We start from the raw sequence: 26,879 nt of genomic DNA on the forward strand, positions 1-26,879 counted from the left end.
AATGGCTGACAGGTCGGCACCTAGGACGGTGACTGCGTCCCTTCTGGTGCCTTCCTCGTCTCTCCTCTGTTCCCTCCCGCAGTCACAGCGGGAGTGGCGTGGACACTAGTGATGACGCGGACGCTGTTGACTGAAGTTGTTGCCGATGAGTTGTTGTAGACGTTGCCCTTGATGTTGATGTGGCGGTAGCCGATCATGATGGTGTAGCCATGGTCGAGGTAGTCGTGGCCGATGGTGTAGTCGTCGTGGATGATGAAGCCGCACAAAGCCGGGGGGCGCAAAAAAAATGCGCTATGACGGAGCTGCAGACGTGGACGATACACCTTGCGGATGTCAGAGGGTGTCGTTGGCGATGAGTCCATCGGTTTTGACAAGACCGGAGGAAGCCCATCAAGCACACATCGGTTTTGCCAGAACCGTGTGGCCATGTAGGGCCGTCACTATAGTGACGCCATGTCGATGCAGTTGCGCCGCCGTGGATGACGCAACTGATGTCGTCGTCGTGACGTAGTCATTGCTGTCGCCGAGGTCGCGTCTTGCAGAAAAATCTATCCGAAGACGCTAGCTGTCCATCTTGTAGACAAAGCAATGGCGGTGTGTCGATGAAGATGTTAATAAAGACCAAGTTGATGAAGAACTTGGTGATGATGTGTCGGCAATGAAGCAGTATACGTGTCGACGATGATCGTCATTTGAAGGCATTCCTTGTGGTGACGATGATGTCGAAGGCTTGCTTGTAGTTTGGCGGTGTCGTACAGCTTGATGTAGTTGTTCGCATCGGTGATGTCCGGCTTGATGCAGTGCAGACCGTTGGTGTCGGTGTAGTCCCGCGTGAAGTCGTAATGGCGTCGCTGGTCGTGTTGACGCCGGATGACGAGGTCGCCCTCCCGTGGTTGATGCCGCGTGCCTGTGGTCTTGGACTCGCGATCTGATCTGTGGCACACACAACACGTACGCATATATCTCCACGTAGTACTTTCTTTTATGTATGTACCATATGTATCCTGGGCAAGGTTTTGGTTACTGAATGAGGCAATTTTACTGAGAGGGATTGATAAAAGTGGTTACCGTGGTTATCGAGAAATACCGACAAATACCAAGAATATTTTGAACGAATTTTATAGTTAAATTTTGAATTCAAATAAGTAAATGAACGAATATTCAAACCAGAGACCTCTTAAAACAGGAACTAGATTGCTACCAACATGCCATAACCAACTCTCATTACATTAATTAGATCCTACATACTTTACAGTAAATCGAGTGTTTAAATTCAAAAATTTCAAAAAATGATATTTTTTGCTTGGTATGGCGATTTACCGAGGGGCACGAAAATACGCGGTAACCATGGGAAATCTTGAAATTTTGACTGGTAACCAAAACCTTGATCCTGGGCCAATTTTGCTGTTGCATGCACTGAAGGAGTCGCCGAGCACATGCATGGTTGCATGCAGTGCCCCGCGTGATCCAGCCGCGGGTGAGGCTAGTCATAGTGGGAGTAACTTAGATAATAATATAGCGCACTTTGAGAAAATTTTACTTATGTGACATGTAGTTAATGAGAAGTGATAACATAATATGTTACTGTAACATAGCGCTTCCCAAGATAAGATGAGTCTACAAACCATTAAATAAAGCCACATATAACACTACTAGTATGTTACTTTGCACTATAAAGGTGATAAATTAAACTAGTGTCATATGCATGACATTAGTATAAGTTACTCCCCACTATGACCAGCCTGAGGCAGCTCGCTGGAGTCCCGGGCGCCGCGTCTCTGTGTCCTGTGTTGGCATCCGGTGTGCTGCCGATGTTTGGGAAGGCTCAACGCAGGTGGCGGCGTTGATACGTTGCATATTGGATCTAGCTTGGATAATCTCGCGCACATAGACCGCACGGATCATGCCGTGCGCCGCCGTATGCACCAATTTTGCACTGATTTTCACCGGAGATTCGAGGGTCGTGAGGATCTAATCTAGGGATTTTATTTGTGGCTAATTGGATCTAATCTACAAATTGAAAGTTTTCGAAATTGGGTTCTAATCTAGTCTAAAGAACCGATCTGATCTTTGATTGAGACTGTGTGCCGCACCCCCAGGAAGAGGAGATTGATCTCTACGGGGGTGGCGCGCTACGGAAGTGGTGGAAGGTTCTAGAATCGGCGTCGTGAGACTAAACACTCTAATACCATGTAGAAAATATAGAACCTATAATATTCGTTGTATTGATCTGACCCTTGTGTAGGGTATATATAGAAGTACATGTGAGGGAGAGAGACTTGGAGTAGAAGACAAGTCATACATGCTTTAATACATCAGTTTGTTTAATTCACATCTAGACATTTTTTAAGGATATCACATCTAAGCTCCCACAAATATATAATGCAGCAACAAGAAACAAAAAATATAGGGCAAAAAGAATCACAAATAGAGTGGACATAACTATGTCATATCTAGATGTGTTCTAGACAGACCCTATATTCTATCTCTGACTTCCTAGCTCTATGATAAACACATTTATATTCTAACATATGTACGTCGGTGTGGTGGCCTCAGACGGCGACGCAACGATGATTCTATGCGGTAGGACTACGTCTCTGCATAGCTTGGGTGGAGACCCCGTGGGCAGAACGTCATCGGCCTGATCGAACGTGGCCAGAGGGGTCAGTCTGGCTGATGCATCGAGGCGACGGCCTTGGATGTTTGGCTCAGCGTTTTGTGGTCTGCTGGCAGCCGTCTTGTGTAGCATAGGCTACAAGTCACTCGACTCGTGCGGCCTTGCAGCTCATGAGCGAGAGGGGGCTCTGGATCCTTGTGTGTGTGTGGCTGTGGCCTAGGGCGTGTGGTCAACGACAACGAGGCTTCGGTTCTTGTGCGGTTTTTCAGCCTTGTTTTCCTCATGAATAGGGACATTGTTAGGTTTTCCGGTTTACCTTATAAAATAGATCAACTCTCTTCTTTTTAATGCAATGCCAGAGCTTCTGTCCCTCTCGCAAGGTTCCACAAAACAAAAACGAGTACTGTTATGCGTCTTCATTGTTTCAACGAGAAACAAATAGCGTCTTCTGCATGCACTTTAAGCATGACTTGTTATATTTGCTAAAGGTGATCTCTGCATGTATAAGCACTAAAGTAAACTCAATTGCAGTCATCTGTAAATTGAAAAAAAAATTGTGCCTCTACCGTGCTCATGCATAATAGTCTAACACTGCAAACATACAACCTTGACCCTTCAGCTGGTCAACAGGTCAAAATTAGATAATTGACCTATATCTCCACTATATTACTATTAAACAATCAAATAAGAACTTTTCTAAACGCATCCCACGAAATGTACATGGACCCATTATCACCGCATGATTAGGCCCACTAAACTTAATCTAACAACTAGTGTTAATCTAATCCATACTCTGTGTGCATTTAGTAAATTGCATTGACTGAAGAAAACTACCCACCATGCCACATAAGTGAAAATAACGATTCAATAGTAAGGCATTGTTTTTTCCGTACTCCGCCTGCTTCGTCCCTCACATCCTTCCCGATTCCATAACTTCCAACCCTAGTATGTCTCCCACAGCTAAATGTAAGTCAAGGTTTTTGGATTTGGCTCGGTTTTAGAAAGAAGAAAGAAGCGACGGAGATGAAGAAAGAGATGGCGAGGCCGCCGACGCCAGGGAAGAATATCCCCACTATCTATCTTAGGGTGGCAGGTGGGGTGTTGCTTCGCCGAGTTTTTTGGATGGTCACTGTTGGCGCCGAGCCCTAGCTTGCTCTTTGCGCCAGTGCCCATCTCTCTCCCCCCTCCCTCTCTCTCTGGTATGAACCGAGGAGGAATAAGGAAGAGGAGACATCAGTGGATTTTCCCGGCGCGCAGACGCCGTTTTCTATTATCCAACTAGCTGGCATACCTTACAAGAGTACAGGGGGGAGCTTTATACGCGGGCGCACTCACGCCGCCACGCCCCACTCCAGCCCATGCGCCCATGACGTGCTCCACTGTGTCTACGATCTGCACACGCGCACGACGCAGGTTCCCCTAACAGATCACTACATGCGTGCACGTCTAGAGTGCGGCTCCGTTCAACGGCCGCACGACTTGCCCAGCGTGACTCGGAAGCGGCCACATACCAGCATCCAACCTGGACCTAGACATACGCACGCACACCACGTACACTGGTCATACACTACTTGGACGATGCCCAGGACACACACGCACACTGGCCATACACTACTTGGACAATGCCCAGACAATGGCCAAGACACGGACGGCCACACCCTCCACGGACCAGACCTGGCGCTGGCGCTGATCACCACCGCACGGACATGGCTTATTGCCAACACTCACCCCTTAAGCCAAGACGTCGCCATGCTCCTCCAGCACGAGCCACCGCTCGCTGCCTCTGTAGTAGCCCGCAGTCTCGTGCGCTGCCGCGCCGGGCCACTGTCGTGCCAAGCCACCGCGACCTCTGCACCACCAAGTAGGCCCTCCAGGACCTCCCCGTCTCCACGACCACCGCGACTACTGGATTATATGATACTATACATTAGCGAGAAAGTATCAGCATATGATACTAGCTTAACGACTACAAGCAGCCTTAACACCTAACGATGCAACAGAAAGACATAGTTAGAGCGGTAAATTTTGATGCGTATCCAGATGCGGCAGATATTAATGACTAAAAATTAAGTGCAACTTTTTGGTCGACAGAAAAATCTGCCTTAATTTATCCGGAACAAAACTAGGAACCAGTAAAGTAATGTGCATTTGCTAAATATAGTATTATTAAGAAAAGCAGAAGATAATCTCCAAAAAAGTAGAAGACCTCGATAAAATCCATGTCAGTTCTCAAGTAAGAAAAACAGACACATGTGTGGCAGATCAACTGATCAAATCCACTTGGTAATTTTAGCTTCCAAAAAATATGAATGTCATGCAACCATATAACAGTCCGGGTTTCCTGATCACAACTTTGTATATGTCAATAGGCTTAAGTGGACCCAATCCATACATATTGAAGATCATAAGGATAGACTGTTAAGAAGCGCCAACTCATTCAAAATCATTCAGATGAAAGGCCAACGCTTCACAGAATAACCATCTAGTGCCGGAAAGAAGGTATGTGGTACTAGAGTTTGCTTGCGTCGATGTTGATTAAGACGGAGACCTTCACGATGGTAACTGACCATCAACTTGCCATTGATATCAAAGTGACGTAGCCACATGTCAGATCTTACCAACACGAGCACATCACCATCACAAGAGTCTACCACCACACTCCAACTATCGACAATCTTTCCAAACATCACATTGAGATATGCAACTGGCAATTCAACCCGATATTTTAAGGCCCAAACCTCGCTTTCATAATCCTCCATCATCCACATATCAATGATTTTCACGTCATCAGTAAAGTTGGACATGCCGAGTATGCCATGTATCTCAAACATATTAGCATGGTCTGGAACAACCGGAGCACACATCTTGCGGAACGACTCGGCTATTGTGTCGAATACCATTATAATGTTGCTCTCATGTTTCTCTAGGTGCCAGTGCAGACTACCATGGAGTAGGACAGCTTCCCCATGGAAAGTCCCTTTCTCCGTCGACCGCCCGATGCTCCTCGGCTTCTGGACCGAGCCCAATGCAAAGATGTAGAAGTCATCGTTTTCTGGATTACAATTTTTCGGGTACATCAGTATCTGGTACTCACCTGTCGGGCGGTGTTGGTACATTCCCAATGGCACGAAGGAAGAAAGCATGGACAGGCGAGCATGCTCACGAGTGGCCGGGTTGCAGATGGAGAAGCATGCCCCAGTCTTGTCTGTGAAAAGGAGGAAGCCGTCGCAGGAGGCATCCAAACGGATGGTGTCGTCAAGCTGGACCCGGGCGACATGTTGGACCTGGGCGTCGGCGGCCCGATTGTCGAAGGTGGTGATGTTTTGGTATTGGCGGTCACCGCAGTATATGTATTTGCGTTCGGAGGCGAGGGGGACGGTTGGCTGGGTGGAGGTGGCGTGGCGCCATGCACGGCAGACATCACGGCAGCGTAGGAGGGCTTTGGGGGGCAGGCGGACTAGGATCTCCCATATCACGATCTCCTCCGGAAGGCCTTGGTGGAGACGCGTCGGTCTTGCTCTTGCAGAATCCGCCATGGTCGCCGGGTGGGAGCTCTCGATCCGTCCCAGGAGCGTCGGTAGATCGGTGTTTCTCACTCGCAGAGATATATTTGGGCTGGGGATTAGCCTGCCAATCTCGAACAGGATAAACGGGCTGGGCAGGCTCCAACCGCCGTACAGGCTCTCAACAAATAATGAGAGCCCTAGTTTGTCACGCGGCCCTCTGCTCTGCCGAGGCGGTCCTATTGCTCATAATGGCAAGATATCGGAGTATTTCCTACCTTTGTTTGTGAGGGCTCCTCAAATGTTATTTGGTCATGACATTTTGCAAGAAGCCAATAGTTTTGATCTTGTTTCATACATGTGCTCCAACCTGACAATGAGAAAGAGGTTCGATAATCTCGCCGCACGTACCCTACTCACCACACATGGTACTATATTTCGTCTTACTTGCCCCTATACTTCGCAACAAAACGGGCATGCCGAGTGTCTTCTTCGCACTCTTAATTATTGTGTTCACACACTTCTCTTCCACGCAAATGTGCCGCCCGTTTTTTGGCCAGATACTGTTGCCACGACATCTCTTCTTCTTAATATCCGATCATGCAGGACTTGTTGGAATTATGCACCACATCACCTCTTATATGCCACTCCACCGTCCTACGACGAGATTCGAGGTTTTGGGTGTCTTTGCTACCCTAGCATTGCCTCTACCACTCCCCATAAGCTCGCTCCAAACTCTCTTGCATGCATCTTCCTCGGATACACTGCCAGCACAAAGGGCTACCGGTGCTATAGTCCGTCTCTCACCATGTGATCACCTCGAGACATTTTTACTTTGATGAGAGGGTGTTTCCGTCTTAGTAGGTCTCTTCGAGCATGGCTTTGTCGTCACCATGGTCGCCCTTCACCGATGGCTCATCGCCAGGCGTCCCAACCGTTCCGGGCGATTCTCAGAGGCCCCGTGGGGGATGTCACGCTCGCTCTTGGGCCGCCTCCTGGTTTCCCAGTGAGGGCGCTCCCTTCGAACACGACTACCATGACTGCCAGCTCGTTGCTTGCCTCACCCGCTGCGGCTGGAGGCTCGGATGCCACGGGAGCCGACTCGGTGCCATGTGCCACGGGCGCCAACTCGGTAGCCCCTCTCGCCCTCTGCGGCTGGAGGCTCGACCCCGGCCTCGCCCGATTCCACTGTGGCCTACGGGTCGTCGACCATCTCCACGCCCACCACCTCAGCGAACTCGGCTAGGGGTGCCTAATCTGCGACGGGTTCTTCATCATCATCCTCGCCCATCGCGTCGGAGGCCCCACCCGCCCCGTCACTCCCACGCCGCATGGTGACTCGCGCTCGGACCGATCTTTTCTGCCCGAGGAACTGCCATGCCGCCAACGAGTACTTGTGCACTGCTTCGACATCCTCGCCATCACCAGTCCGTCGTCGGCTCGCGCCCCTCTTCACGACCCCAACTGGCTAGGCGCGATGCAGGAGGAGTTCGATGTGTTTTGTCTCTCTTTCTTAAACTGGAATTTAATCCAAAAGCTAAAGCCTTTAAAATCTATTAAGTGCACATCTCACAACAACAAAAAATAGCACACTTTCGGCGATATAGCATCTCTATAGCGTATCTGTAAGGGGCACAATATGTTTTAGCAATTTTGCTCGCTACAATGCTAATCACATTATAGCGCGCTATTTCAGCGCTAAAAGTTGTAGCGTTATAGCGTTGTGGCATCAAGCAAAAACCTGAAGCAGAGAAATCAATAGCCCAGCCCCAGCGGCGCAAAGCTACCGATCGGCCGGCAACATACCCACAACCCACACCCTCTTATTCTTAGTCTCACATGGGCAGACCTAATGAACAACCAACCTGTTCATTCACCCTTCCCACCTGAGCTATGAGCACCGTCGGTGGCCTCTTTTCGTGAGCGGCAATGGTGGGGGCTTCCTCCAGCTCGACTCCAGCCAACACCACGAGGGACGACATCAGCCACGCTGCCAACAATTACGGCAAGTCAGCCACCACGTAATACTTTTTTTTTGCTTCTTCCACCTTGCTGAGCTCCTGTTCTTGCTGAGTACGTGTGCTCCTGCTGTTGTTGTTGCCCGGGGAAGAAGAGTGGCATGGCAGCTAGGGCTACTCCTGCTCCCATGCGTTGTTGCGGCTATTATAAGCATCTGTCATGGGAAGGAAACGAGGGAGTGCGGTCGTTGAGCAGATGGGGAGCACGCGACACTGCTTCTTCTATGTGGTTAACTGGTTATGCATATATTGCTCCAGGACAATTTTTTAGCTGCTGAAATCCTTAAATTATGTGATATATTTGACATTTTTAAAACACTATTTTGAAATATAGTACGCTATAACTTGTGTAGCATCTGGAGAACGGTGGCGCTATATCTTGTAGCGCGCTATTTTTTCACAACCTGAGAGATACATAATCATGATTTGGATAATCACTTATATTGTACTAAATATAATTATGTTCTTGATTGCAGAATTAGTATGGTATTTAGTATGTAAAGAAGAGTAACAAGAGAAGATTTAGCGGTGCAAATTAATGGCACTAGGACGAAAATTCTGGAAAAAAACACCCTTGGATCTATATCATGACCAATGTTCCATACAGTCCGAAACCAAATGATAAGTTCTACAGCCATATTTGAATCTTTTGGCCAAACAAAAACACAAAGTCAACAAGTAATGACCATATTAAGGATCAAACATATTTTGGCCAAACAGAAACAACTTATATACTGCACCCATGGTGTGAAATGTAACCATGTTTTCCAAAAGGGGTTATGCAGTAGAAAGTTGGCTGTCGAATTTATGCGGCAAAACAAGAGCAACTCAAATTTGAGCAGCTAACACTGGCACATAATACATATACAGTAACCAATGATTTGTCGTCTTTCAAGTTTCAACAACACATTAGACATGCAGACCTTCTTTTACAACTGATGGGTGATCCCTTCGGATCGAGCAGAGGAAAACGAACATGGCTGGCAATGACACTGTCTCGAGAAAAATATAACGTGGGACCTGACAAACCTTTCTTAGGCTTGTCAGTACATGTTTTAGCTCTTGAGCTAGTGATAAGCTTCAATATTAGAGAAAGCATCGATACCTTTAAATGGTTAGCACCTAAAGAAAAATGATAGAGTACATTATTCCTAAGGATGCAACAGAAAGAAAGAATTCTAGCAGAACATTCAATGCCTAACCTGATCCAATGGATTCATGACTAAAAATCAGGTTCAACCTTCTGCACAACAAGAGGGATAATCTGCGTTAATTTCAGACTCAGCTATATTGTTAAGAAAAGTAGAAAACTGTTGGATATTCTTCCTAAAAGAAGGAGGCCTCAATAAAAACAACCAAGTCGATTCTTCAGTTACGAAAAAACAGAGCCATGAGGCAGACCAATTGGCAAATATTTCAAACAATGAATCAGAAAGATTGAATTGTGCAGAACAGTTTGATCAATTTATTATAAACCAGATGCGACTCATGAACAAGAACGAATAACAAGAAAAAGATTTCATTGATACAGTATTGAGGACACCATTGATAATCTCTCATGAAAAAAAACCTAGATAAAAAATGGCAAAGTCAGTTCTTCAGTTCAAGAAATAGACATAATGCAGATAGACTACCAGAGTAGTAAGCGCTAAGAACAGCAGTAGATAAAAGAGCAAAATAGTTCTTCGGTTCAAGATAATAGGAACATCACGTAGAATAGTGAGTCCATAGTTCAAACTTACATAAAAATTACTTGATAAATTTAGAATTAACATGCATGGTGGCCACTTCTTTCAACATGGAAGGGTCTGGATAAACATCAATTTCATGCAACTATGAAACTGTCTGAGTTTTATATGCATCAACAAAGAAGCTAGTAGGCTTATAATCGATCGGATTCAAATCATACATATTGCAGCTCATGAGGATACAACCATCTACTCCCTCCGTTCCTAAATATAAGTCTTTTTAGAGATTCTACTACAAACTACATACAGGTGTATATAGACATATTTTAGAGTGTAGATTCACCCATTTTACTCCGTATGCAGTCCATGGTGGAATCTCTAAAAATACTTACATTTAGGAACGGAGGGGGTTGGTGCCAAGAAGCTCTGGCTTATAGTCGATCAGATTCAAATCACACATTGCAGCCTTCAGATTAAAAATGGAGCATTCACAAGATTACCATCTCGTGCTGGAAAGAATGCATGTGGAACTAGAGTTTGTTTGAGCTGCAATTGAGTAGGAAACAGTTCCTTGCGATGGAAAGTGGCAACCAACTTGCCATCCATGTCAACCTGAAGTAGCCACCCGGCAAATTTGACCAGCACGAGCAACTTACCATTTCCAGGCACGACCACCGCATACCTAGAACCTTCATGCTTTCCACACATCACCTTGATCTCAGGAACCGGTAATGCAATCTTGCACTTGAAGGTCCAGACCTTGTTTTCATAGTCCAGCAACATCGAGATATCAATGGTAGTTACACCATCATTACAGATGTACATGCCGAGCACACGATCCATCTCAAACAGCTCATTGTAGCGAGGGGCAACTGGAGCAACTGGAGCGCGCATCTGCCGGAACAATTCTGTTGAGGTGTCAAAAACGATGATATTGTTGCTTCCAATCTCACGTTGCTCTGAGGGACAAGGACAATGTAGACTGCCACGTAATAAGACAGGTTGCCCGCCGCTGCAATACACTTCCTTCGCCTCCGGCTGCCACCCGATGTTCCTCGTGGCTGGACGGGGCCCAATGTGAAGATGTAGCAGGCATCGTTGCCGTTGATTTCCCCACTTTCAAGACACATCAGTAGTCGGTACTCGCCAGTAGGGTCGTGCCTGTACATTCCCAAGATGACGTAGCCAGAAACCATTGGCAGGCGAGCCGACTGGCGAGTGGCCGGGTTGCAGATCCAGATGTCGGTGCCAGTTGTGTCACGGGAACAGAGGAGGAGGAGGAGGCCGTCACAGGAGTAATACAGACTAGAGACCCTATTCTCAAGCCGGGTGACACGTTGGAGCTGGGAGTCGGCGGCCCGGTGGTCGAAGGTTATGATGCTTCGGCTGCAGCCATCGTCGCGGCTGAAGGCGACGGGGAGCGCGGGCTGGTGGGCGTAGTGGGCGAGGAGGAAGTCGTGGGCGGAGGTGGCGCGGTGCCAGGCGCGACAGACGGCACGGCAGCGGAGGAGAGCTTTGGGGGGCAGGCGGACGAGGATCTTCCAGATCACAATCTCGTCTGCCAGCCCGCGGTTGGCACGCGCCGATACTGGTCTTGCGGCCTCCACCATGGTTGCCGGCTGCCGATCCCCGTCCCAGGAGCAGGAGCAAGAAGGGTTTGTGGCGGCGGAGGTACGCCGTAGGGGACGTAATAATTGGGAACGAACTTTGGCTGGGCTTTAGCCTTTTTTTTGCGGGTGAGCCTATGTTTTTTTATAGTATAGCCTTTAGCCTGGTTCGATTTGCAAGTTCACCTATCGATTCAACTAGATTCCAGACTCCTCGAGCATAATTACCCCTCGAGTTAGGGTTTCTCTCCTCTCGGCGGCGCCGCTCGTAGCTCCACCGTAGAGACCGCACTACCCCGCTACTCCCTCCCCGCCGGTGATCTCCGGGGCTCCGGGGCCCTGGTGCAGCGAGGTGGAGGCCTGATGGGGACAATACCGCCCGCGGAACAGAACTTCTCGGGCAAGAGAACGATGGATGATAACGCATCTGGATCTGGCATGGCTGGGTCTGATCTGGAGGCAATGATGGAAGAGCTAGGGTTGAAGGAAGGCGATCTTCAGGATGTGGTAGTAGAGGATGAGGAACTTCCGGAGGAGGCGACTCGGTGGATGGCTATAGCTAGGGTTTACACAGAGAAACCCTATAGTCAGTATTGGTTCTACAAGAACATGAGAGTTGCATGGGATCTGGCAAAGGAAGTGAAGATAAGGCCTTTAGAGGAGAATCTGTATACGCTCCAGTTCTCGTGCCTTGGTGATTGGGAACGCGTGATGGAGGAGGGTCCGTGGACTTTCAAGGGGAAAGCAGTCGTACTGGCGCCCTATGACGGCTACACAAAACCGACGACAATTGAGTTGAACAAGATTGATATATGGATGCAGATCCACGACCTGCCCGATGGTTTCTTCCCCAAGATCAAAGCTCTCTCCTCTACTGTTGGCGAGTTCATATATGCCGAGCCAAGATCGCAGGACTTTGAAGGAAACTTTGCTCGGGTTCGAGTGAAGATTGATGTCACCAAACCTTTGAAGAATGATGTATCCCTTGTGATCAAGAAGCAAGATGTTATGCAAAGAGTGATTTTCAAAGTAAAGTTTGAGCGGCTTCCAGATTGGTGCTCGGTATGCGGTAATCTGGGCCACTTGTTCAAGGAATGTGGGGATGGTATCCACCCACTCAATGCACAGGTTTTCAAGGATCTGAGAGCGTCATGGTTCAGGGGCCTGGGTAGTGGACCAGGAGAAGGCAGAGGACAGGGAGGAAATAGAGGAAGAGGGAGGTCAGGTCGCGGAGCGGGCCGTGGAGGGCAAAACCGCAACGCTGATAACCTTGGTGACCCTTTGAAAGATACTGCAATGGAAGACGCTGAGGCGAACAGAAAGAGAGTTGTCATTCAGACAGCTCCAGCGCGAGCAAATATCATGGCTCCTGCACTGCCAGATATAGGGAAGAATGCCTTGGCTCTACTACCGGCTACGGTACCTCCAAGTCCGTCCAAGCAAGATCCCAAGTGATCCAAAACCAGTGCAAGTGACAAGCTAGTTCCAAAGAATTCTACCTCAACAAACAACCCAGATGCGCGTTTGGCGGGCCTCCAAGGGGGGTCGCGCCTAGCGCAATGAGTATCTTAACATGGAACTGTCACAGGGCTGGCAAACCCGTGATGGTTAACGAGCTTCGTGATCTAACGAGGCAGTTTGCCCCCTCTATATTATGTATCTTGGAAACTCAAATAGAGGGCTCCCGAGTGGAGAGTTTAGTTGGTACTTTAGGGTTTGATAAGAGTTATGCAATAAATAGCTCAGGTAGGAGTGGAGGAATAGGTATTTTCTGGAAAGATGAAATAAAAGTTGAGGTTATTGGTTTCTCGCAGTATCATGTTGATGTTATAGTTGAAAACCTTGCTGAGATAAAATTCAGGGCTACGTTTGTGTACGGGGAGGCCCAGGTGAACGAGAGATACAAGACTTGGAATACTCTTCGGGGTACACTTAATGCAAGCAATCTCCCATGGATGGCTATGGGGGATTTCAATGAAGTACTTCATGCCCATGAACATGATGGAGTGGGACAGAGAAGCCAAGCACAAATGGACGCGTTTCGGGATACGCTTGACACATGTGGCTTAACTGATCTGGGTTACAGTGGGATCAACTGGACCTTTGAAAAAAGGTATCTGGAGGCACTTATACAAGAGTGAGACTTGATAGGTGTGTGGCTACCCCTGAGTGGCTCTTGGCCTTCCCAAATGCTGCGGTGGAGCACAAACATGCAGCAGGCTCCGACCACACACCGGTCTTGCTTCGATTAACGGAAGACCATGCATGCAGGCGGGCGCCACGAATGTTTAGATATGAAACCTGCTGGGAAAGGGATCCTTCTCTCCCTGGCGTGGTGGGTGCTAGTTGGACAAAGAGCCAGGGCAACTCTGTGGACTCGCTGCATGCAAAGAAGCATACACTTTCCAATGATTTGGGTTCTTGGGAACGGAGCCAGTTTGGGAATGTAAGGCAAGAGATCGCCCAGCTAAAAAAGCAAATGCAGGTGTTGCGCAAATCCCAAGGAAGGATGGGACCGACACACGCAGAGATAAAGATATCCGACATATTGGTCAAGTTATTTCACCGAGAAGAAATGTTGTGGCGGCAAAGGGCAAGGCTGGATTGGCTAGTTCACGGGGATAAGAATACTTACTTCTTCCAGCTCAGGGCCAGCCGCAGGAGGAGGAAGAACCAGATAAAATCCCTGCAGCGGGAGGACGGGCAGCTGACAGAAGAAAAGGAGGAGATGGAGGCCTTGACGAATAATTTTTACAAAAACCTCTATACATCTGAGGGGGTGCAGAACATGCAGCAAGTGCTCGACTCAGTCCCATGCAAAGTTACCCAAGAAATGAATGCAATGCTCAACGCCCCATACAGCCAAGCAAAAGTTAAAACGACACTATTCCAGATGTTTCCAACAAAGTCACTGGGCCCGGATGGGTTTCCAGCACACTTCTTCCAACGTCATTGGGAGGTATGTGGGGATGAAGTGACCCAAGTGGTGCTAAAAATTGTAGAAGGAACAGAGTCAGCTGAATGCATAAACGAGACAATCTTGGTTCTAATTCCCAAGGTAAAGAATCCCACCCAGCTGTCTCAATTTCGCCCTATAAGTCTATGCAATGTCTTATACAAAATTGCTTCTAAGGTAATATCTAATCGCTTGAAGTTAGTACTACCTGAAATAATATCAGAAGAGCAATCGGCTTTTGTCCCGGGCAGGTTGATCACAGACAACATTATAACAGCATATGAGTGCCTTCATTTTATGAAGCGGAACAAGGCAAAAAAGCATCAGTCATGTGCCCTTAAGCTCGATATGATGAAGGCCTACGACAGAGTTGAATGGCCATATTTGCAAGCTATAATGCTGAAACTGGGGTTTACTGAGAGGTGGGTCAACATAGTTATGAGCCTTGTGTCTAGGGTAAAATTCTCAGTGATGTTTAATGGAAGAAGATTAGAGGAATTTACTCCCTCAAGGGGTATCAGACAAGGGGACCCAATCTCCCCATACTTGTTCTTGTTGGCAGCAGAGGGCCTTTCGTGCCTCTTAAAATCCAGAAATGAGTCATCCAATTTGCATGGTGTAACGCCCTCGATGCGGCTATAGCTTCCACGTGTCGAGGCACGACTTAGAGACATAACCGCATTGAAAGCAATGTCGCAAGTCAGGCAATCATTACAACATCCCATGTATAATAGAATAAAAGGGGGAGATACATAGTTGGCTTACACTCGCCACGTCACATCAAAGTACATAAATAACATCCATCATACAAACACTCATGGCCCGACTACGGCGCCAAAATAGAAAAGAACCCAACTTGCGACAAGGCCCCGAATCAAACCCCAACTAGGCACCACTACTGATCATCAGGAAAAGACACATAATATCGCTGAGAGTCCTCGTCGAACTCCCACTTGAGCTCGTACTCATCACCTGGAGCGGAATCACCTGGACCTGCATCTGGAGATATAGTATCTGTGAGCCACAGGGACTCAGCAATCTCGCGCCCTCGCGATCAAGACCATTTAAGCTTATAGGAAGGGTAAGGCAAAAGTATATGTGGAGCTGCAGCAAACGACTAGCATATGTGGTGGCTAACTTATACGCAAAAGAGAGCGAGAAGAGGAGGCAAAGCGCGAGCGAGAATCTAGAAGAACAACCTACGCAAGCATAACTCCAACACCGTGTCCACTTCCCGGACTCCGCCGAGAAGAGGCCATCACGGTAACACACACAGTTGATTCATTTTAATTAATTAAGGTTCAAGTTATCTACAACCGGACATTAACAAATTCCCATCTGCCCATAACCGCGGGCTCGGCTTTCGAAAGTTCAATCCCTGCAGGGGAGTCCCAACTTAGCCCATGACAAGCTCTCACGGTCAACGAAGGAATAGACCTCCTCCCAAGACGTTCCGATCAGACTCGGTATCTCGGTAACTCAAGACACTTCGACAGGTTAAAACAAGACCAGCAACACCGCCCGAATGTGCCGACAAATCCCGATAGGAGCTGCACATATCTCTTTCTCAGGGCACACTCAGATTGTCCTAGGTACGGGTAGGCCAGCCCAGAGTTGCCCCTGGTGGCCACCGGTAGCTGACAGGTGGACCAACACTCAGAGGAGCACTGGCCCGGGGGGGTTAAAATAAGATGACCCTTGAGTCTGCAGAACCCAAGGGAAAGAAAAGGCTAGGTGGCAAATGATAAAACCAAGGTTGGGCATTGCTGGAAAATCTTTAATCAAGGCGAAATATCAAGGGGTTCCCATATAACCCAACCGCGTAAGGAACGCAAAATCCGGGAACATAACACCGATATGACGGAAACTAGGGCGGCAAGAGTGGAACAAAACACTGGGCGAGAGGCCGAGCCTTCCACCCTTTACCAGGTATATAGATGCATTAAGATAACATAGCAATATAATGATATCCCAACAAGTAAATAAAAGATGTTCCAACAAGGAACGGTCTCCAATCTTCACCTGCAACTAGCAACGCTATAAGAGGGGCTGAGCAAAGCGGTAACATAGCCAATCAACGGTTTGCTAGGACAAAGGTGGGTTAGAGGTTCAACATGGCAATTGGGAGGCTGACAAGCAAAAGGTAGGCATCGTAGCATTGGCATAGCAAGAGCGAGCAAACTAGCATAGTAAAGATAGTAGTGATTTCGAGGGTATGATCATCTTGCCTGCACAGTTGTCAGAGTTGACTGGATCCTCACAAGCAAACTCAACGGGCTCCTCGGTAGCGAACTCATCTCCCGGCTCTACCCAAACAAGACAAACAAGCAACAAGGATACAATCAACCACGTGCAAGACAAAGCAATATGATGAAATGATGATATGCTATGCGGGATGCGATGCGGGATGCAAAATGCAAGATATGACAGAAAAAGCATGAACCTGGCCTCAACTTGGAATTCCAAGTGTGCCACTGGATAGAGGGGATGAAATCGCTTGAAAACGATATAAAGATCATTGGAATCGGAGTTACGGTTTGGAAATGGCAAGCGATTTAAGAATGACACCGGTCTGCGATTTACAGCAAGTAGGCATCTAAATGCAATGAGATGAACATGCTACAGCCACCAAACATGACAAAAAAATACATGGAAGGGATGCACACAAGATGCTTAACAAAAGACTAGCACTGAGCCACGTCCAATTCATCCATCATGAGGTTCAAACAAGCATGGCAAAAACGCAAATGCAAAACAGATTCCAGACTTAGTGAAATTAACACTAGTCTGAAATTTCAGATCACGAAGCCCTCTTCGGAGCAGCAAAACAACATGAAACAAGACCTGATTAAGACAAGTAAGAACATGGCATGGAGCTACTCAACAAGCTTAACAAAAGTCCCAAAGTGACCTGGGGCCAAAAGGGATCACAAAATATACTAACGGGCACACGAAGATAGCAAAAACACAATTAGTTTTCAGACTTGGTGAAAACTGAGACATGCTGAAATATAACTCACGAAGGCATGTAAACGAGCTCGATGCACTCACTACGGTGCAAGTCATGGCAAGGCAAGCATACACCAATAAATAAGGCACAAAATACAAGCTAGACATGGCAAGAACAATGGCATAGCATGCACGGATCAACTACAACAACGCCGGCAAAATCGCAAACGAGTTGACGATCTGCCCAGATTCACCATGAAGCAAAAGTAGAGCTCGATTGACTCAAGCTATGGTGCTCCATAATTGCAAACAAAGACATGGATGGATAGAGCATAACATGATTAACAAAACTCCTTTACTGATCATCCTCAAAAGAGGCACGGATCACTAGGAAACAAGCTGAACATATGGCATCATGAACTAAAATATCCCAGACTTAGCGAAAACAAGTGTCCCTGAAAACAGATTTACCGGGTGCCTCACTTTGCAAGCTTGCACAAGTCACCACACACATCCTAAGAATGCATGGGTTGCACCTCTGGAAAGAAGACAAAATGCTTAACAAAACATATGAAGGACTCACAGGCATATCATGCACACAATAATCATGGCAAAAATGACAAAAGTCTAAGATGAACTAGCAGATCTGACAATTAACTCACGAAGCCTCCTTCTAACAACATTTTGGGCATCAAGATGAGCTCAAATGAAAATTATGCAATGGAATGAAATGATGAACTCGTCGAGACGAAGATTTTGATATACTATAAGTCCAAAACGGAGTTACGGATGCGGAGATATCATCAGTCAAAGATTGCATAAAAAATTAAGGGGGAGAGGGAAAAGTCAACCGTTAGGTTAAAACGGATCTCAGATCTGAGATGCACTGTAGCAGGGCGCGGACATCGGAGATCGTCGGAGATGGAGCTCGCCGGAGCTCGAGCTGGCCGGAGAGGAGGAAGGCGAGGCGGTGGCCGGACCGAGGGGCGGCGTGGCGCGGACGGCGAGGCGCGCTCGCCGGCGTCGAGGGGCGGCGTCCACCGGCGTAAGCAGTGCCCGAGGCTGCCGGTGGAGGTAGCCGGCGAAGGTCGCCGGAAAGGGCGGCTCGGCGGCCGGCGGGGGCGTCGGCGGCGGTGGCCGCCGGAGCGCGGGGAGAAGAGGGCGCGGGGCGCGCGCGGTCGACCGGGCCGGGAGGGCCCCTCCTGGGCCCCGGCGGGCCGGTGGGAGCGGCGGCGGCGAAGTGGTCCGCCCGCCACGTGGCGGCGCGGGATTGGCGGCGGAGAAATTTCTGGTCGGGTCGGACGTGTCCGGCTCGGCGCGGAGATGTTTTTTTTTTGAACTAGGGTTTCGAGGGGGAGGAGAGATCCGAAAATGGAGGGGTGTATATATAGGCATAGAGGGAGCTAGGAGAGTCCAAATGAGGTGCGGTTTTCGGCCACGCGATCGTGATCGAACGCTCTAGGACGTGGAGCAGAGTTTGGTGGGTTTTGGGCCAAATTGAAGGGGTGTTGGGCTGCAACACACACGAGGCCTTTTCGGTCTCTCGGTTAACCGTTGGAGTATCAAACGAAGTCCAATTGATACGAAACTTGACAGGCGGTCTACCGGTAGTAAACCAAGGCCGCATGACAAGTCTCGGTCCAATCCGGAAATGTTTAATCCCCACACACGAAAGAAAGCTAGAAATGACCACCGGAGGAGAACGAAGCGCCGGAATGCAAAACGGACAACGGGGAAAATGCTCGGATACATGAGACGAACACGTATGCAAATGCAATGCACATGATGACATGATATGAGATGCATGAAAACGAAAACAACACACGGGGACAAAGACCCGAACCCGAGGAATAAATATAACTTAACGCAGGAAACGGCAAGAGTTGGAGTACAAATTGGGAAAGTTACATCCGGGGTGTTACACATGGTCTGCAAGTGGCACCCTCGGTGCCACCGGTGAACCATCTTCTATTTGCTGATGACAGCCTATTGTTCTTCAAGGCTACGAGTGCGGGAGCGACTGAGGTGAACCTAGTTTTGGATATGTATTGTCAAGCTACAGGTCAGAGGATCAACTACTCTAAATCTTCCATCTTTTTCAGTAAAGGGGTTCCAGACAGCACCAGACATGATATTAATGTGCTCCTCAATGTGCCCAATGAAACTCTTAACGAGAAGTACTTGGGCATGCCTTCAGACATTGGAAATTCAAAAAATGGAGCCTTCAAATATCTCAAGGATAGGCTATGGAGCAAGATTCAGGGATGGATCGAAAATTCTCTCTCTTATGCAGGGAAAGAGGTGCTGGTGAAAGCAGTAGCCCAGGCGGTTTCAGTTTATTCCATGTCGTGTTTCAAGCTTCCAAGGGGGCTATGTGAACATCTCAATATGTTGATTAGGAAGTTCTGGTGGGGATCTAAGCAAGGACAACGCAAACCACATTGGGTGTCGTGGAAAACGATGACCCAGCCCAAAGGCATGGGTGGGTTGGGTTTTAAGGACTTTGAGCTTTTTAATATGGCCATGCTGGCTAGGCAGGCATGGCGTCTCTTGCAAAACCCAGAATCCCTAAGTGCTAGAAACTTAAGAGTATATACTATCCAGGAACTTCCATACTGGAGGCAGCGCTCGGGAATCACCCTAGCCAAATCTGGCGGGCTATGATAGAAGGAAGGGATACCCTAAAGCTTGGACTGATCAAGAGGATTGGCAATGGTGAAGAAACAAGAATCTGGGAAGATCAGTGGCTACCAAGAGCGGAGATGCTGAGACCACTCGGATCCAGGGTGCAAAACCCTCCACTTCTAGTATTTGAGCTAAATGACACAACTTCAGCAAGATGGAATATACAGAGAGTAACTGAAGTGTTTATGCCAATGGATGCTAAGGTAATTATGGGAATTCCCTTGTGCACCAGAAATATATCAGACTTTTGGAGTTGGTTTTTCGAGAAGAAAGGAAACTTTACGGTGCGATCGGCCTATAACATGCTAGTTGCAATCAGGCGTCGCAGGGAGGCATGGCTGGAGCAAGTCGCAGGTCCATCGGACTCGACCAAGGAGGAAAATGATTGGAAAACCCTATGGAGGACCGCCGTCCCAGGTAAAATCCGCATGTTCTTATGGCGTTTGTCACACCACTCAATTCCGACGAATGATGTCAGGACGCACAGGCATATGGCTCACTCTAGCTCATGTAGCATCTGCGGAGCTCCAGATTCTTGGCGCCACTCGCTCGTGGACTGTACGATGTCCCAGTGTACGTGGGCACTAGTGGATGAGGAGTTGGGACAGGCGATAGCGTCGACGACTGAACCCAGTGCGAAACAGTGGCTTTTTGCACACATACAATCACGCCCTCATGAGCGCTTCGTACTGATGGCGGTAACGCTATGGGCAATTTGGGCGGCGAGAAGAAAAGCAATCCATGAGGGTGTGTTTCAAAGCCCGCATGCCATCCATTCCTTTGTGAAACCGGTTCATCCAGGAGTTGGCGATGGTTCAGGACACGGCAAGGCCTACACCCAATCAGAGGACATCATCTGGTAGGAGTGCACAGCGACCGAAAGCTCCACCTATTGGCTATTGCAAAATCCATGTAGATGCTGGAGTGAGGGCCGGATGGAAGGGATCAGCAGCGGCGGTATGTCGGGACAGGGAAGGCAATTACATGGGTAGCTCAGCCCTAGTAATTCATGCGGTCAACGATCCATCGACTCTAGAAGTCATCGCATGCAGAGAAGCGCTAGCTCTGGCAGCAGATTTGCAGATACAACACTTTGTTATCTCTTCAGATTCTAAGCAAGCGGTGGGTGACATCAATACAATAAGGGAGCGGCAGGAGTCTACGGAGCTATTATCAAAGAGATAGAACTTAATTCGTCTTCTTTTACTTGTAATTTTATTCATGAAGGTCGTGCTCTCAATCGAGATGCACATAGTTTAGCTAAATTCTCTCTTGGTCTTGATCAGGGGCGCCATGTCTGGTATGGTCAGCCTCATGATCCTAATTGCATCCCACTCTCTGTGGCGTTTGATGAATAAAATTTAGCTAAACCCTAAAAAAAACCTATCGATTCAACTAAAAAAACCCTATCGATTCAGTTTATATTCCTCAAAAAAAAACCCTATCGATTCAGTTTTGTTTCATTTATTCCCTCCAAAAACAAAGATTCAGTTTTTGTTTCTCTTGAAAATCGAATACCATGCTTCGGAGTTTTGTTTTCACAGTTCATTTTGTGAACAAAAATAATTTATTTGTACATGAAACCGATAAAAAAATGGATCTGTAATTAATTTATTGTTTGTTCTTACGGCACTGCTAAGGCGTTGGTTGGCTGATCTAAGCCTGTGCTTACCTCGCAGCAGCGCCGCCTGGAAAAGGAACCCTAACAAGGAACATGGGAGTGGGTTGCACCCCCCATCCGCACTGATCTTCAAGGATCTGAGGGCGACATGGGCGATGAGGATTGGACGTGGACCAGGAGAAGGAGGAGGAATAAGAGGAGGAAGGAGAGGAGGCCGATCCGGAGGTAGGGGACGCAATGACCGGGATTCCTCACATGTTGAAGGTACTGGCTATGAAGGGGATGAAGTTTTGGAGAGAGATCTAGAGATGCAGGAAGCAGAGCTGAACAGGAAGAGAGGCTCAGAGTTGGCAGTTATCCACGAGAAAATAACGGCAGCAAATAAAACTGGAGCTGCCACATCGGAGCCAAGCAATGCATTAACTCTCCCGGCTGCTGTAGCCCCACAGAGCCCGAGCACCAAGCAGGATCCAAAGAGGCCGAAGTTGACTGCAGAATCAGGGAAGAACACCACGGAGAAGAAAGGAGTGCAAGGAAAGCTTGAGCAAATGTTGGCGGTCCCCGAGGGGCACCGCCGAGACCAATGAATGCCATATGTTGGAACTGTCGTGGCGCGGGCAAAGCCGCGACAGTTCGAGAGCTTCGCGACTTCGCGAGGCAATTTGCCCCTACCCTCTTATGTATCGTAGAAACTCAAATAAAAGGAGACAGGGTAGAAGCTCTTGCTAGTACTCTTGGATATGATAGTGCTTATGCCGTTGATAGCAATGGTAGGAGTGGTGGCATTGGTCTTTTTTGGAACCATTCAATAAAAATTGAAATTCTTGGCTACTCTGAATATCATCTAGATGTATCAGTAGAGGAGAATAATGAGGATAAGTGGAGGATGACCTGCGTTTATGGGGAAGCACAGACACACTTGCGATCCCGGACATGGGACGCATTGAAGAATATCAGTTTTTTGAGCACTCTTCCGTGGCTGTGTTGGGGTGATTTCAATGAAGTTCTGCGTCCGGATGAACACGAGGGAGTGGGACAACGGAGCAACGCTCAAATCCAGGCTTTCAGAGATGCTACCGACATTTGCATGTTGCTAGATCTGGGGTATAAAGGAAAATTTTGGACTTTTGAAAAGAGGGTTACTGGAGGTACTTACACACGATGCAGGCTTGATAGAGCGTTGGCAAACGCTGAATGGATGGCAAAGTTCCCCTCTGCCTCGATCACGCATCTTACGGGGAGCACCTCCGACCACTCACCCCTGCTTTTGGAACGTGGGGACCAAGTTTTACCACGGACAGCGAGAACTTTTAAGTATGAGCTTATGTGGGAGCAACATGAGGGCCTTAAACAGTTTGTTGCGGAGGGATGGATAGCCGAAGCACCTTGCACTTCGGCTAAGCAACTAAGGAAGAAACTACATAATTTGTCGCAAGGCCTTGACAGGTGGAGCAAAGACAATTTTGGGAATGTAAGGAAGGAGATAAAACAGTTGAAGAAAGTCCTTGAGGAGCTTCGAGGAGATCCACTGAGGATTGCCCCGTCCCACGTTGAACTCAAAATCAACGAGCGGTTGGTTGAGATGTACCATAGGGAAGAAATTATGTGGCGTCAACGCGCACGAATTCAATGGTTGTCGGAGGGCGACAGAAACACGAAATTTTTCCATCTCAGAGCTAGCCTACGAAGGAAGAAAAATATGGTCAAGGCACTACAAAACTCACTTGGTGTGATTGTCTCTGACCCGGCTGAATTAAGGGAGATGGTTAACTCCTTCTATCAAACTTTGTATGCTTCGGAGGGGGTCCAACAGGTGGAAGCAGTAATGGCGCATGTCCCGCGGAAAGTAACAGATGAGATGAATGCCTCTCTTTGTGCACCATACACTAATGATGAGGTAAAAACAGCTTTATTCCAGATGTTTCCAACGAAAGCCCCAGGGCCATATGGATTTCCCACTCATTTCTACCAGCGACACTGGGATATATGTGGTGAAGAGGTCACCAATATTGTTTTGAGGATAGTCCGGGGAGAAGAGAGCCCAGAGTGCATCAATGACACAGTCCTCGTTCTTATTCCAAAGGTAACAAATCCAACTGTTTTGTCTCAATTTAGACCTATAAGTCTCTGCAATGTTCTATACAAAATAGCTTCAAAAGTAGTTGCAAATAGACTCAAGGTTATACTGCCAGAGATTATATCTGAGGAGCAGTCTGCGTTCGTGCCTGGGAGGCAAATCACAGATAATATCATATGTGCCTATGAGTGTTTGCACTTCATGAAGCGCTCGAGATCAAAATCTAACAGTTTCTGTGCTTTGAAGTTGGACATGATGAAAGCCTATGACAGATTGGAATGGACCTATTTGAGAGCGATCATGACAAAACTTGGTTTTGCAGAGCAGTGGATCAATACAGTAATGGCAATGGTTTCATCAGTTTCTTTTTCTGTTATGCTGAATGGAGAGAGACTTCAATCTTTCAACCCTACAAGAGGGATTCGGCAGGGAGACCCAATTTCCCCCTACTTATTTTTGATTGCAGCAGAGGGCCTATCGTGCCTCTTGAAATCCAGTTCTCAGTCATCATCTTTGTCAGGCATTAAGGTGGCCCCCTCGGCGCCATCGATTAATCACCTTTTATTTGCAGATGACAGCCTGTTGATTTTCAATGCTAGTGTAGAGGGGTCAGTTGCAGTGTCAAACCTACTGAGCACTTATTGTGGAGCTTCAGGACAGAGGGTCAACCATGACAAGTCATCTATATTTTTTAGCAAGGGTTGCCCGGTCCCGGTCAGAGAAGGGGTGAAAAATCACTTACAGGTCCAGAATGAGTCTTTATCTGAGCGTTATTTGGGGATGCCAACCGACGTGGGTCACTCAAAGAACGGGACCTTCAAATATTTGAGGGACAGGGTGTGGGAAAAGATCAAAGGGTGGATGGAGAAACTATTGTCTGCTGCAGGAAAAGAGGTTCTGATCAAATCTGTAGCGCAAGCCATCCCGGTCTTTTCTATGTCTTGTTTCAGATTACCACGGGGTCTATGTGACAGCATCACAGCTATTATTAGACAATTTTGGTGGGGAAGTAAACGTGGAAAAAGGAAGCCAAGCTGGGTGGCATGGGACATTATGACCTTGCCAAAACATTTGGGGGGCCTTGGTTTTCGTGACTTGGAAATCTTTAACCTTGCATTACTTGCACGTCAGGCTTGGAGAACTTTAACTGATGAAGCATCACTTAGCTCAAAGATCCTCAAAGCAGTGTACTTCCCACAATGCTCTTTACTTGAGGCAGAGGTGGGATCGCACCCATCACAGATTTGGAGAGCTATACTTGATGGCAGGGATGTTTTGATGCAAGGCTTAGTCAGGAGGATAGGAGATGGAGATTCAACGTCGATATGGGATCACAACTGGATTCCAAGGGACAGCTTTAAGCGCCCAATCACCTCCCTCGTTCCAAACCCACCTGCACGGGTGAAACACCTCATCGATGCCACTATGGCTACATGGAAAGAGGAGGTGGTCAGAGCTGTTTTTACTCCGTTTGATGCCTAGGAAATTCTCAGAATACCATTATGCACGCGTAGAGTTGATGATTTTTGGGGCTGGCATGAAGAAACCAATGGAAAGTTCAGTGTCAAGAGTGCTTACCGTATGATATTGAGGACGAAAATCCAGCGGGAAGCTTGGCTTAACGGATCTGCAGGTTCATCACATGTCCAGCATGAGAGTAAGCAGTGGAGCAACATTTGGCATATACAAGTACCGTCTAAAGTAAGAATGTTCGTGTGGAGACTCGCGGGACAGTCAATGCCTACTGGCGAGCTCCTGCACCACCGTCATATGTCATCAGAGTTTAGCTGCAATCTCTGTGGGGCAAGAGACACCTGGAGGCATGCTCTCTTCACTTGCCCAATGTCCAACAGTGTCTCGGCATTGGCGCCAGAACACCTCGTCGAAATCCTGGCCCAGGAGGAATGCTCTAATGAATGCTCCAAGGACTGGTTGTTTCACATACATGAAATAATGACCAAGGAGGACTTTGTGAGGACAATTGTCACGGTGTGGGCAATATGGAGTGCACGGCGAAAGGCGATTCATGAGGCCATTTTCCAGTCACCAGTGACAGTGAACGGCTTTATCACCAGGTTGATTTCTGAGCTGCAAGTAGTCCATACGCCGAAGACAAGGACGGCTGCCGCAAGGGCACCCAGGCCGACGCAGTGGCAGCCACCAGTGGCGAACTGTGCCAAAGTAAATGTTGACGCGGCGGTTTCTCGCCGTGGAGGCTATGGGGCAGTAGGAGCTATCAGTCGTGATGAAACAGGCAGTTTTTTGGGAGCTTCAGTGCTAGCTTTTCGACACATTGCCGACCCTACAGTGCTGGAAACCCCGGCTGTGCATGAGGCACTTGCCCTTTCAGATGATCTTTACCTAAGGCGGATCCACGTGGCCTCGGACTGCAAAGGAGTCATAGAAGATATCCAGAAGAAGAATGCTCCTACTTATGGAGCAATCATACATGAAATCTTAGATCATTCAGAGTCTTTTGATTTTTGTAAGTTTAGTCATGAATTTAGGAGCTCAAACTTTGAAGCTCACAATCTTGCAAAGCATGCACTCTCTCTTGGAGGTGGCCGCCGTGTCTGGTTAGGTCATTCCGGAGATCTTCCATCCGTCCCTGTAAGCATTGTGACGACCTAATAAAGCTTTGCAAGTTTGTCTCAAAAAAAACCCTATCGATTCAACTCAAAAAAAAAAAACCCTATCGATTCAGTTTATATTCCTCAAAAAAAATACCCTATCGAATCAGTTTTTGTTTCATTTATTCCCTCCAAAAATAAAGATTCAGTTTTTGTTTCTCTTGAAAATCGAATGCCACGCTTCGGAGTTTTGTTTTCACAGTTCATTCTGTGAAGAAAAATAATTTATTTGTACATGAAACCGATAAAAAAATGGATCTGTAATTAATTTATTGTTTGTTCTTACGGCACTGCTAAGGCGTTGGCTGGCTGATCTAAGCCCGTGCTTACCTCGCAGCAGCGCCGCCTGTCACCACATGTGGCACTACCCGATGCTTGCAACATCAGTGACGGCCTGCTAGTGGCACACACCCCATGGAAGCATCGGTGAACAGCCTGCAGCTCCGGCAGAGGCCATGACGAGATGAGGATGGGGCGGTCGACGGTGACAAGGCAGTGGTGGTGGGTCGCAACGTCATCAGGGTGTTA

General features: G+C 47.8%; 2 protein-coding genes and 1 pseudogene across 2 annotated transcripts; 1 reads left to right on the forward strand and 2 right to left on the reverse strand.

Annotated features, from left to right (window-relative positions):
- Positions 1 to 5,064: 5,064 nt before the first annotated feature.
- On the reverse strand, positions 5,065 to 6,153 carry LOC147981462 (F-box protein At5g49610-like). The gene has a single exon (XM_087517117.1). It carries the CDS (start codon positions 6,151 to 6,153, stop codon positions 5,065 to 5,067), a length of 1,089 nt encoding a protein of 362 aa, XP_087373243.1.
- A 4,141-nt stretch (positions 6,154 to 10,294) lies between these two features.
- On the reverse strand, positions 10,295 to 11,436 carry LOC147981463 (putative F-box protein At5g50220; annotated as a pseudogene).
- A 14,127-nt stretch (positions 11,437 to 25,563) lies between these two features.
- On the forward strand, positions 25,564 to 26,352 carry LOC147981464 (uncharacterized). Its single transcript, XM_087515979.1, has one exon. The coding sequence runs from the start codon at positions 25,564 to 25,566 to the stop codon at positions 26,350 to 26,352; it is 789 nt and encodes a 262-aa protein (XP_087372105.1).
- The last annotated feature ends 527 nt before the right edge of the window (positions 26,353 to 26,879 follow it).

This window comes from Triticum urartu, chromosome 3A (genome assembly GCF_056163025.1).
Source record: "Triticum urartu cultivar PI428250 chromosome 3A, HENAU_Tu73, whole genome shotgun sequence".
In the NCBI taxonomy this organism is placed as follows: domain Eukaryota; kingdom Viridiplantae; phylum Streptophyta; class Magnoliopsida; order Poales; family Poaceae; genus Triticum; species Triticum urartu.